Genomic DNA, 13,899 nt, shown 5'->3' on the forward strand with positions numbered 1-13,899 from the left:
AGGTTGATTTGGGAGGGCAGGTCCTTCTCAAACCCAGCCGTTCTCACTAGTAGAGGTTGTCGAAGTAGATGGTCTGTACCAAGATACCCTTGTGTTGCAGTGTCTGACAGAATGAACATTAAAATCAACCTACGTCTCACCTCCTGGCACTATATAAGGCCCGATTCTGTCACTTCAACTTCATATTGTTTCAGACAACGGAACAATGCTCTTCTCCAGACTGAAGGACTGACCACCTCAAAACTTTAAGGGTGATGGACTGATTACATCGTCTTCAAGTATCTTCTGCTTCTATCAACTTTTCTGTACTCGACTGAAGAAGCCTACTGTGTAGGCGAAACGTTTCAAAATAAAGATACCTAACTGTTGCATATGTGTCTTACCTAACAATCTGTCGGTATTTTATACCATTTTAATGTTCATTCTGTCAGACACTGCAACACAAGGGTATCTTGGTACAGACCATCTACTTCGACAACCTCTACTAGTGAGAACGGCTGGGTTTGAGAAGGACCTGCCCTCCCAAATCAACCTACGTCTCACCTCCTGGCACTATATAAGGCCCGATTCTGTCACTTCAACTTCATATTGTTTCAGACAACGGAACAATGCTCTTCTCCAGACTGAGGGACTGACCACCTCAAAACTTTAAGGGTGATGGACTGATTACATCGTCTTCAAGTATCTTCTGCTTCTATCAACTTTTCTGTACTCGACTGAAGAAGCCTACTGTGTAGGCGAAACGTTTCAAAATAAAGATACCTAACTGTTGCATATGTGTCTTACCTAACAATCTGTCGGTATTTTATACCATTTTAATGTTCATAGGTTGGATCTGTTGAGGACTTGAACGGGACTGGCGGGTGCTTATGTAGTTATGTAGAATAACGATGGAAATATAAACACATATGCAGTATAATGTGATCCTTTATTGACAACGTTTCGCCCACATAGTGGGCTTTTTCAAGTCACAAACTTGAAAAAGCCCACTGTGTTGGGCGAAACGTTGTCAATAAAGGATCACATTATACTGCATATGTGTTTATATTTCCATTGTGTCGGTATTTTATACCATTTATTTCCAGAATAACGATGAAGAAGTTTCTTGGCAAGGGATTCAGCTGTGTTATAGAAGCAGTTGTTTTGGTTGAAGTTGTTGGATATACAGATAAGTGATGATTCCAGGATTCTGCGGTATTGAGTGTTTTCTTTGGCGATAAGTCTTGCGTTTCTGTGGTTGATTAAATAGTTGTGTGAATTTCGGTGTTGCCTGTGAATGCCTGTGTTCAGCACCGAATTTCACACAACCATTAATAACTACAGAGACGCAAGACTTATCACCAGAGAAGAAAACACTCAATACTGCCAGCCAGCAGCAACAGCCTGGTTGATCAGGCTCTGATCCACCATGAGGCCTGGTCACAGACCGGGCCGCGGGGGCGTTGACCCCCGGAACTCTCTCCAGGTCTCCAGGTAAACTGCAGAATCCTGGAATCATCACTTATCTGTATATCCAACAACTTCAACCAAAAAAACGGCTTCTATAACACAGCTGAACCCCTTGCCAAGAAACTTCTTCATCGTTATCCCACGTAACTACATAAGCACCCGCCAGTCCCGTTCAAGTCCTCAACAGATCCAAACTACCCGGCATTCTGCACCTGACTCCATCCTATACTCATGTACATTTCACCCAGGTAGATCTGTTTGTGACTTGATAAAGCCCACAGCGTGGGCGAAATGTTGTCAATAAAAGATCACATGGCAATATAAACACAAATGCAGTATAATGTGATCCTTTATTGACTACGTTTCGCCCACTGTGTGGGCGAAACGTAGTCAATAAAGGATCACATTATACTGCATTTGTGTTTATATTGCCATTGTGTCGGTATTTTATACCATTTATTTCCAAAAGATCACATTATACTGCTTATGTGTTTATTTTTCTTTAGTTGTTTAGACCTTATTATTAAATTGGTAAGTACTGATGTAGTTTTAGGTTTGTTCCTTAGCTATTAATCTTAATCTGAACTGTTATTTGTTAGCCATGGGCTGTTTAGTCTGTTTTGCTATGATCTGTTTAGTTTTAATAGGACAATGCACATTGCAAAGGCTTTTTCTCATCTTTCTTTTTTTTTGTAGAAAAAAAGACCCATTCATCAATTTCTCTATTGTCAGTAAACTTTCTGTGCTAGTCAGTATCAAGTATTGCTGGTATAAAGTTATGTACTGAAGTTATATCTTTGAGATAAAATGATATCTTTCTAATGTCTTGTGGCGATTTACATATGTTGGATATGAGGAAGGTGGGGTAGTGTTTGAGAGCAGCTATTATATTGTTCCATATATGGCTAATCAGAGATGCACTTATCTCGTGAAATCGTGACACGAGTGCAAGCAACAATAGCAGTTATTGGGAATTATTGAGACTTTTCGCCTGCACAGCAGATTTTTTTTAAGTAATTTATATAAACGTGCTGTGCAAGCTAATTTTGTCTTTAATGAATGTTTCCAGTCACTACTTTAATGTCATAATCTATAACAGGTAAATTCTAGAGGTAGGCTTTTATGGTGCTGCAGTAATAAAATGTGTTCTCAATACCTCCAGTGGCCATGTTCAAATGGATTCGTGGCCTGGTAAGCCGTGGACCCGGTGAGCAGCAACATGGTACGGCAGAAGTGGTAAACAAGACCTGTAGTGACCCAGCCGGAGCTACCCTGCTTGAACATACTAATCAGTTCCAGGTGGGAGAGGATACTACACTCTTACCGTCTGTGTCGCAGGGACATGATGAATCTACAGCAGGCTCGGCATACAAGCAAAATGTGCCTGTCAGTTGCACTCAAGGTCAAAGTTATTATGGATCTTTGGATTATCATTTCCCGGAAAACCCCAGGTGTTCAACGGGTGGTAATACAGAGCAAGCAGAGATAACCCAGAAAGAGTGGTATCTTGCCTCGCTACCTGAAATGCCAATATCCACACAATCCTCCTCCAAGACAACTTTGTCACTGCTTAAACCAACATCATCAGATGCACAAGTGACAGTATCTCTGGACGTTCAGCCAGCAACATCATTGTCATCACGCACTAGCAGGATAACACCAGGCCCACATGACGCACACATGTCGTCACAGCACAGAGTGACATCACAAACACCAGACGCACACAGGATAACATCACAACCAGACAAAGACAAAATGACATTACATTTACCAGACATAAACAGGATATCGCAACCAGCAGACTCTCACAGGATGGCATCACAGCCACCAAACTCATACACAGTTTCATCACAATCACTAGATAAAAGCAGGATGACATCACAAACACTAGACATTTGCCTCACAGTGTCGCCGCTCCTATCAGTGACAAACTCAGCACAAACTCTACCAGACACACAGATAAAAGCAATAACACCGTCAGCACAGCAGATCCTGCCACCAGGAGATTTGTATCTGACGCCACAACCATCATCACCTGCAGACCGGAACCTGACACCATCACCAGGAAATGTATATCTGACCTCACTGTCATCACCAGACAAACAGCTGACACCCTCATTATCACCCCTAGAAACCCAGCAAAAGTCATCACCCAGTGCACAGGTAAAAACTTCAACATCAGCAGCAGCACACATACAGCTCACAACACTATCACCACCAAACACACAACTGAGACCACCACCACTAGATATACAGCTGACAATGCCACCCCCATCACTGTTACACAAACAACTGATATCACCACTCCCAGCAGCAGCAGAAGATACCCAGATGATACCACCAACACCAGAAGACATGCAGCTAACTCTACCATCAGCAGCAGCAGCAGACTTAGAGCTGATACTACCACTGCCATCAGCAGCAACAGAATCACTACAAACATCACTAACAAACACACAGCAGATACCACCACTGGTGGCAGTAGACTCACAGTTGACACCACCACTACCAGCAACGGCAGATACACAACTGAGAACACCACTGTCACCCACACATCAGAACCGACCACCAACACAGACTCAGCAAACATTGTCAGATAGACAAATGACAGAAACATTACCACCACCACCAGTATTGGACACACTGCCACCAAATATGCCTCAGACCACAATCTCTTTAGCACAGACTCATCTATTATCAAATACACAGTCGACAGTGCCAGTAGCAGCAGACACACTACCTGCAGCAGCAGGGGAGACACCACCAGCAAGGGAAACACTACCACCACCAGGAGGGGAAACACTACCACCACCAGGAGGGGAAACACTACCACCACCACCACCAGGAGGGGAAACACTACCACCACCACCACCAGGAGGGGAAACACTACCACCACCACCACCAGGAGGGGAAACACTACCACCACCAAGAGGGGAAACACTACCACCCCTACCAGGAGGGAAAACACTACAACCACCAGGAGGGCAAACATTACCACCACCACCACCAGGAGGGGAAACACTACCACCACCACCATCAGGAGGGGAAACACTACCACCACCACCATCAGGAGGGGAAACACTACCACCACCAGGAGGGGAAACACTACCACCACCACCACCACCAGGAGGGAAAACACTACCACCACCACCACCACCACCACCACCAGGAGGGAAAACACTACCACCACCACCACCACCAGGAGGGAAAACACTACCACCACCACCAGGAGGGAAAACACTACCACCACCACCAGGAGGGAAAACACTACCACCACCAGGAGGGGAAACACTACCACCACCACCAGCAGGTGATACACTACCACCACCACCACCAGCAGGGGATACACTACCACCACCACCAGCAGGGAATACACTACCACCACCACCAGCAGGGGATACACTACCACCACCACCAGCAGGGGATACACTACCACCACCACCACCACCACCACCACCAGCAGGGGATACACTACCACCACCAGTGGACACACTACCACCACCAGCAGTGGACACACTACTACCACCAGCAGTGGACACACTACTACCACCACCACCAGCAGTGGACACACTACTACCACCACCACCAGCAGTGGACACACTACCACCACCACCACCAGCAGTGGACACACTGCTACCACCACCACCAGCAGTGGACACACTACTACCACCACCACCAGCAGTAGACACACTACTACCACCACCACCAGCAGTGGACACACTACTACCACCACCACCAGCATTGGACACACTATTACCACCACCAGCAGTGGACACACTATTACCACCACCAGCAGTGGACACACTGTTACCACCACCACCACCAGCAGTGGACACACTATTACCACCACCACCACTACCAGCAGTGGACACACTACTACCACCACCACCAGCAGTGGACACACTACTACCACTGCCAGCAACAGTGAACACATTACCACTACCACCAGCAGCAGTGGACACACTACCACTAGACACCCTTCTGACTGCACTGTCTTCGGAACATACTCGTCCAACATCATCAGACAGACAGATGACACCACACACATTAGACCCAAAGCAGACTCTAGAAGCTCTACAGACTTTGTTAGCTGACAGTGGAAAAGAAACCACTAAGTATGAGGTGGTGGAAAATAAGCAAAAGGATGAAACTTTCTTTGAAAAGTCTGATTTAGGAATGCATAGCTCTTGTAGAAACCCCTACCCATGTTGCTACCGATCTACTTGTCTCTATGGGCACTCTGGGCAGCTATGCACTGTGCTGGGAAATCGATGGATCTTGGCAGAGTTGGAAGGAGCCTTTGTACTAGTCTATGTGGGCTTACAAGTACTAGGGAATCAAAGATACACTTGCAGAATATTATGGAGAGGGGAGAATCCCATTCCACTATCAGAGGTACCAGATGGCACTAGAATTCATTTTGACGCTATTACTTCTCCCAACTCGGAAATTTTACAAGCATTGGTCATCTGGATAGAGAGAAAACCTACAGTTTGTGTCGATACAAATGACGAGCATTCATATATGTTCATTGATGGGCGAGGTTTAATTTGTGACTTAAGTTCACTGAGCACAAATGATAGAGATATCAGAGTCAAGTTTGATGATAATGTAGTTAATGTAGAAGTTTGTGATGATGTTATTTTTGTGGATGGAAATAAGTCAAAGATGATGCATTTGCACAAAGATAATTCTAGTCCTGTGTATGCAACTGTGTTTAAATTATTACAAGGAGATGAAGCTGGTACTCTGAAATATGTATGCACGTGTCTGTGGACTGGACAAAGGCCACCCATAAATGCATTGCCCATGAATCTTGAACAAAGAAAAACTTACAGACGAAAATCTCATGGCCTTTATATACAGTCTAAGTGTATGTATACACTATATTGTGATGTGGATTCTGTGCCAAGCATCTCAAAAAATGTAGGCAAACTAACATTCAGTATTGATGGAATCAAACAATGGTTGCCATTCACAAGAGACCAATTATATAGTATAGTTAAAGGCCAGAGTCCATCTTTAACCTGCAAAGGAAATTTAAAAGCACATATACTAAAACAAGAGCATGACAGTGAAGATGCCAAATGGACTGTCTTGATGATAAAATCTCATTCATCTTCATTGTGTATGGTGGATAATTCATGTGGTCGTATTAATGAAAAAAGTAACCATAAAGCTCTTCAGATAGCAATGGATGAAATTAATGAAAATCTGGCAAACATAGAGGGAAACTTTAAAAAAGAAGTAGTGCACAAAAATGTAGAATCTAATGAACTTATTAATGCCAACCATACACAGGATGAAAAAATTGAGAGAGTTAAAATTAATAACTCCAATAGTCATGTGAGACCACAGCCCAAAAGCACTACCAGCCTTGCTAGTCAAGTGAAACCACTTACCAGCAATCTTAATAATCAAGTGACACCACAAATAAGTAGCACCACTAGCCTTAATAGCAAAGTGAAACCACAGACCAGTAATACCACCAGCCTCAATAATCAAGCAAGACCACAGACCAGCAGCACTACCAGCCTTGATAATAAAGTGAGACCACAAACCAGTAGCACCAGCAGCCTCAGTAGTCAGTGGAGATCACAAACTGGTAGCACCAGCAGTCTTTGCAATAAACTAAGACCACAGACCAGCAGTGCCACTAACCTCAGTAATCAGCAGGAGTTACAAAATTATGTCAAACATGGAGCACTTGCTACACAACCCACATTGGATTGTTTGACATGCTCAGTGGCCGAAGTTCGAGGTGATATGGTTATCTTAAGAGCTGCAGGGAAGTTCGTACTGGCCACCAAGGAAAACATTTTCTTTAACCAGGTGAAAATTACCAAACCCATAGATTTAAAAAGTGAGCTGAAGAAATTTCAGACTGTTGGAACAGTATTTTATGAAGTTGATAGGCCCATAGATATCTGGGGTTATACAGTTCAACATGTGGCAGTTTTAGCTTGGGCAGGCAAAAAACCCCCTGACACGCATAACATCATAAGAAATTGGAACCCTCAAAACCTTTTACTCAAAAATAATCATAACTCATTGTCTCCAGGTATACAAGGAAATGATTCAACAAAAGAAAAAATATTTGATGCTAGCTGTTGCATTATTGAAATTGTGCTGGACACTGCCATACTTGTGGTACGTAGCAAATATCTAGAAGGTGGTACTAGAAAGATGGTGATTAATATCTCCAACTTGTTTATAGATGGATTTCCAGTTACAAAAAAACAGCTTAAATCCTTACCCTCAGATAACTTGTGGCACTGTCTAGTTCAGCAAGGTTCTCTATGTAAAGAAAGGGATAAACAATCCGAGTTTGTAGTAACTCTAGCTTGGCAGGGGAAAAAACCAAATTCTTACTCCTCACAAATAAAAGAAACCCGGCCTTGCAACTCCAGTAACACAAACAAAATCTGTACTTTAGTGAAGCCACAGACTAAAAGCACTAGTAACTCAGTCAAGCCAGACAACAGTATTACTGGCAACCTTACAAGTCAAAAGAAACCACAGAACACTAATATCTGCACCCTTACTAATAAAGTGGGATCACAGCCAAATAGCATCAGCAAACTTACAAATAAAGTTACATTACCAAGTAATGACAACAATCCCAAGGTTGCTAACCAACGAGAATTAGAGTATTTAACATGCTCATTAGTGGAAGTTGAAACAGCTGCTGTTATACTCAGAGCAACAGGAAAATTTATACTGCTTCAAAATAAAGACCTTTTTATAAATGAGGAGAGAGTTTCTGATTCAAGAAATATTAAAAGTATGCTGAAAAAGTTTTCAAATATTGGTGCAATAATTTATGAGGCCAATATTTCCATGGAGCTCTATGGATATAATATCAAGCATGTGGCAGTTGTGGGTTGGGCAGGTAAAAAACCTCTTGATGCAGAGAATATTGTCAAGACTTGGAAATCTAAACCATTTGTGCTGTGGAAAGGTAAGACTGAATCCCAGTCTTCAAAAATACATAAACAAAATGCTCCTCACAAGGACGAAATACTCGAAACCAGCTGTAAAATTATTAAAGTCAACCAAACCACTGGAATTCTTAAAATATATAGCAAGTTTTTGGAAAATGGCATGGGAGAAGCTGAAGTTAGTATCTCTTCCATGTATAAAGATGGACAGAGAGTTAGCAGGGAACAGCTAGGACAGCTGTCTTTATATTTTTGGAATTGTATTGTTCAGAAACGTTCCCTGTGCAAAATGAAGAAGGGACAGCCTGAGTTTATAGCGACTTTAGCGTGGCAAGGAAAAAAGCCAACTTTTTATCCAGTGTCCAAAGATAAACACCAACATTCCATTAGCAAGGACAACCTTGGCAGTGGAATGTGGCCACAAACAAAGAGTACCCACAGCCTAACTAGTCAGCTCAGGCCTCAGGCCAGTAGCCCCAGCAGCCTCAGTAGTCAAGGGAGGTCACAGACCAGCAGTGAAGTGAGACCACAGATCAGTAGCACCAGCAGCCTCAGTAGTCAAAGAAGGCCACAAACCAATAGCACCAGTAGCCTCTATACTGAAGCAAGGCCACAAACCAGTAGCACCAGCAGTCTCAGTAGTGAAACAAGACCAGTAGCTGGTAGTACTGGCAATCTCATTGGAGAGTCTGAGCAACAGGCTAGCACAAAGAGAAAAAGATGCAGAAGTAGAGGTAAGAAGAATAAACCCTTGCCTGAAAAAAATATTACCACTGAAATTACTTCATTGAGAGAATCAAAATCCATTTACAAGGTACAGTATACAACTACAGTATATTATTGTATGTCATTTTCTTAATGTGGATACTTAACCATGATCAATTTTTCACTTATGAAATATTTAGTCCTTGTTTAGTTCAATGTGTGTCATGATTAAAGTACTGAAAAAATTTAAAATGTTATTTGGCATGTACATCTTAATTTAATATAATTTTAATGTATCTTCTAGGGGAAAATTACAGATCTTCATCCACTACTTGGTCAAATACAGACAGAAAGGGGTACCCTTTACTTCCCTCGGGACAACTGTTACCTGTATGGGCTACGTCTGCACTGTGTGGAACTCTGGCATGTTCTCACTATAGGTATTGTATAGTACTCTTTGTCTTCATGACATACTCACTCACTCACTCCTGATTTTGTATGAACAGCAAATGTTTTCTATTTTCTAGCATGGATATATCTACTGCCCAGAAAGGAGATTGACCACAAAAACAGTACTGTAAACAAGAGTGCTTTGAAGAGTGGCATTACCTTGTTTTGAAAGTTGTTTATCCTTTTTTTTTCCCTGGCCATAACTACAGTGGCTTTGTCTCTCTAAACATTATGCCATCTGCCAATATGTTCCTTGTTTCCTCTGCTCACTAACAAGATATGACTACATTTTCTTGTATTTATATTAAATTTTTCATTCTTTCTGTATTGAAGCAGCTGGAAGTTGTCACTATTGAACATAATGATGTCTTTATTGCACAGTGGAAAAATGTGTTGATATTTGCAAATAAGCTTTTCAGTGTCTTCTGCTGAGACAACTATCATATTTATTATACTATTGGTAAAAGATAATAAGCTCTGGCTTTTATTTTATTTTGTCCATGGTATGATGATGAGAGACAGAATATTTGAGAGGAGGACTAGGATAAGGGAACACACTTTAAGTACATGCAAATGCACAGCACAAGGGTAAGAAGTGGTAAAAGTAAACTCCATTCACTAATTCAAATATAAATACAATTGGGGATGCATCACTAATCAATTAATGATTAAAGAGACAGGGCCTATGTGGTGAAGCTTGATTCCTGCAAGCAGTTAGGCAAGCACTCATTCTTGACTTTTAAGACATGATACTTGGTTTGAATAGCTTTGTATGGATAAATGTGTAAATGCCAGTGTTTTTAGAGTAAACAGTGTTTCTTAATTAATGTATATTGTTACTTTCTAATATGCTTTACATTTACATCCAATATTCTTTACTTTCCATTTCTTATTTGTCTTGTTAAGTGGTGCAGCCACAGGGAGGCCTAATGGTGCTAAAGCCTCACAGTTACAAATACTCTTATTTATTTTTTCTATTAATGACTAATTTTCACATTTACATTGACCAGTCACTATGAAAGTCTTAAGAAATTTCAGACATGCTGAAACTCTGTTACTTACTGAAAAAATCAAAGAATTTGTTTTTAATATCTTGTGATTGTTGAAGTCTCTCCAGATTGAATCCTGTTGCCTCACTTGTTTATTTTGATAAAGTTGCTCTGAATTCTTACCTTGTTACCTATAGAAATTATTGTATATTGCTGTATAGGTATAGAGGCAGAATACGAGATTGGGACAAGCGTCTGGGGAGTATCTCGTGTATGGATTGGGGGACGGGACCAACCACCACCTGCTACCCTTAAATCCTTGCTGACCTGTTGGTGTAAGAAATTCAGTGTTCCTGGGGCTGCTACAAATATTCTAGTATGTATTATATTACATGTGTTTTTTTAATCGAGATATAGTCTGTTAAAACAATTACAAAGTAACGTTCACAATGAAGATTGAGACACTTATGTAACACATGGGAATCTTTATTCAGGAAACGTTTTGCCACACAGTGGCTTCATCAGTCCAATACAAAGTAGAAATGTGTAAGGAGAGGAGGAGTTTGAGGTAATCAATCCCTCAGTCTTGTAGAATGTACAGCATAGGGCCATAGATGTGGCTTATATACTGTAGAGAGGTAAGGCGAAGCAGGAGGAGGTGGGGTCATAGTGGTACCATCCACTAGTCGAAGTAGGTCTTCGTCCAAAGGTTGGACAAGTGTTGAAGAATTCTTTGTAACAAGATCCCATGATGCTGCAGTGTCTGACAGTTGTAATGAATGGTTTGAAAAACTGACAAGTTGAAGATTGAGACACTCATGCAACACATGGGAATCTTTATTCAGGAAACGTTTCGCCACACAGTGGCTTCATCAATCCAATACAAAGTAGAAATGCGCAAGGAGAGGAGGAGTTTGAGGTAATCAGTCCCTCAGCCTGGAGTCATTACCTCAAACTCCTTCTCTCCTTACCCATTTCTACTTTGTATTGGACTGATGAAGCCACTGTGTGGCGAAACGTTTCCTGAATAAAGATTCCCATGTGTTGCATAAGTGTCTCAATCTTCAACGTGTCAGTTTTTCAAACCATTCATTACAACTGTCAGACACTGCAGCATCATGGGATCTTGTTACAAAGAATTCTTCAACACTTGTCCAACCTTTGGACGAAGACCTACTTCAACTAGTGGATGGTACCACTATGACCCCACCTCCTCCTGCTTCGCCTCACCTCACTAGAGTATATAAGCCATGTCTACGGCCCTATGCTGTACATTCTACAAGATTGATGGACTGAACACATCGACTCCAGGCTGAGGGACTGATTACCTCAAACTCCTCCTCTCCTTATGCATTTCTACTTTGTATTGGACTGATGAAGCCACTGTGTGGCGAAACGTTTCCTGAATAAAGATTCCCATGTGTTGCACAAGTGTCTCAATCTTCAACTTGTCAATTTTTCAAACCATTCATTACAACGTTCACACTGATGATCATCTAATGAATGTGATTACCTATTAGTAGCTACAGGAGCAGAGCTAAGCTCATGATGTTTATCTTATAGTATTTAGCCTTATTTTAAAGTTTTCAGGGGTTGTAGCACTTACACCACCTCTTGTTAAGAGCCTTGAAATTAAAACTTAAATATCAGACTGGATTTCTTTTTGTATTTACGTAAATTTTTATTATACATTTTCATCAGATTACTGGATCCTATATATTCTTATTACTTGGACATACCAAGTTGTCACTAAAGTGGACAGGCTTGTCAATACTCCCCACAAAGCCTGATGAATTTTTCTATCATGTCACAAGAAATGCTAGGCTTTCCACTATAAAAACAAAGGTACATCACACAGTAGTGTCATAGGATCTTACTGCCTAGTGCCAAAAATATTTATTCTGGGACTATCCATGATTGTGATCTACTGTACATAATAAAAACTTTTCATTATATGTAATCAAATTTGTGGATGATGTTAAATACGAATACCAAAATTAATAGAAAGGTGAAGAGTAAAGAAGACATTGCGGTACTTTCATGCAAAGTGATCTACACTAAGTACATAAATGATCAGTAAATAGACTGGCAAATGCAATTTATTACTAAGAAATGTATCCCTGTGCATATGAGCAACATTACATTAAAATCAAACAAAACAAAAGAAATGATATGTGTACCAGTCTTCATTAAAAGCAACGCAGCAAGCAATTGTGGAAAAATTAAACCAAAGTCAAGGAATAATTTTATTTACCTTTAAATACAGGTGATAGAAAACTGTCATTTACCATTATAACTCGTATGTCCTCTCATTGACTACTATATTAACCCTTTCAGGGTTGAGAGGCCCTCTCCTAAACTTGTTCTCAGGGTCAAAAATTTTTTGGAGAAAAAAAATTATTTTTTCTTATGGAATGATAGAGAATCTTTTCTCGATCATAATGACACCAAAAGTACGAAATTTGATGGAAAACTTACAGAATTATGCTCTCACGAAGTTAGCGGTCTCGACGATGTTTACGCATTGGCGATTTCACCCACTTCGAACCTTATTTTCGGCCAATTCCAGTGTACTAGTCGACAAAAATCATATCTATTTCACTAGAACTCCATTTTTTCCATCGAATGAGTACAAGAAACCACCCATTTACCGATTCAACTATCCAATTTCACACAAATTTTTAGAAGATGCCAATTTCCAAATAGGGTCCAGAATAAACAAGACAGACATTCCTGTCACTAAAATAACATTTTCTCTGTTCATTAGTCACGTCCCCAGCCCCTCTTACATCTCTTTTGCTTTTCGCTTTGAATTTTTATTCTCACAAAAAATAAAAGATTTACTGTTATGCAAACTACTGCATTAGTGTAGAAATGGTATAAATAATATCAGCATACTTGTGAAAGAATATTAGACTCACCAGTTGACGTGTATTGGACACTTGGCATGATTTGTTTACTTTTGAAATTTGGTAAAAATCGAACATTTCTACTACTTTGAGCTCAATTTCAAGGTACTTTTCATTATGAAACCAATCAAAATCATCTCAATTTCTGTAATATGTCTTCCATTCTATAAAATGAGACCAGGAAAACTAAAATACAACCATAAATCCCATACGAGAATACACTGCAAAGTCGCTGTTTTAAACCAAAAACACGGTCGGAGTTTTTTATTTTTCTCATTATGCACTGTGTGCTGCAGGATTTTTTTTATACTGTGCACACTGACCACATAGACCCATTCTTTCATATGTAGGCCTACCAGCTTTCTCTCACTAGATTTGAAGGCGCTAAAATTTAGGCGTACTAGTATGTCAATAACCCTGGTGCATAAGCCATACTAGTACGTTGGAAACCTTGAA

General features: G+C 40.7%; 1 protein-coding gene across 1 annotated transcript in view; it reads left to right on the forward strand.

Annotated features, from left to right (window-relative positions):
* Window positions 1-4,909: 4,909 nt before the first annotated feature.
* The window catches only part of LOC128688886 (uncharacterized), a 44,229-nt gene continuing 35,239 nt past the window's right edge, over window positions 4,910-13,899 (forward strand). The window contains exons 1-3 of the mRNA XM_053776912.2: window positions 4,910-9,204; window positions 9,400-9,535; window positions 10,756-10,910. Of these exons, the coding sequence (XP_053632887.2) occupies window positions 5,482-9,204; window positions 9,400-9,535; window positions 10,756-10,910 (4,014 nt within the window). The 5' untranslated portion in view covers window positions 4,910-5,481. The remainder of the gene's footprint in view (window positions 9,205-9,399; window positions 9,536-10,755; window positions 10,911-13,899) is intronic.

This window comes from Cherax quadricarinatus, chromosome 16 (genome assembly GCF_038502225.1).
Source record: "Cherax quadricarinatus isolate ZL_2023a chromosome 16, ASM3850222v1, whole genome shotgun sequence".
In the NCBI taxonomy this organism is placed as follows: domain Eukaryota; kingdom Metazoa; phylum Arthropoda; class Malacostraca; order Decapoda; family Parastacidae; genus Cherax; species Cherax quadricarinatus.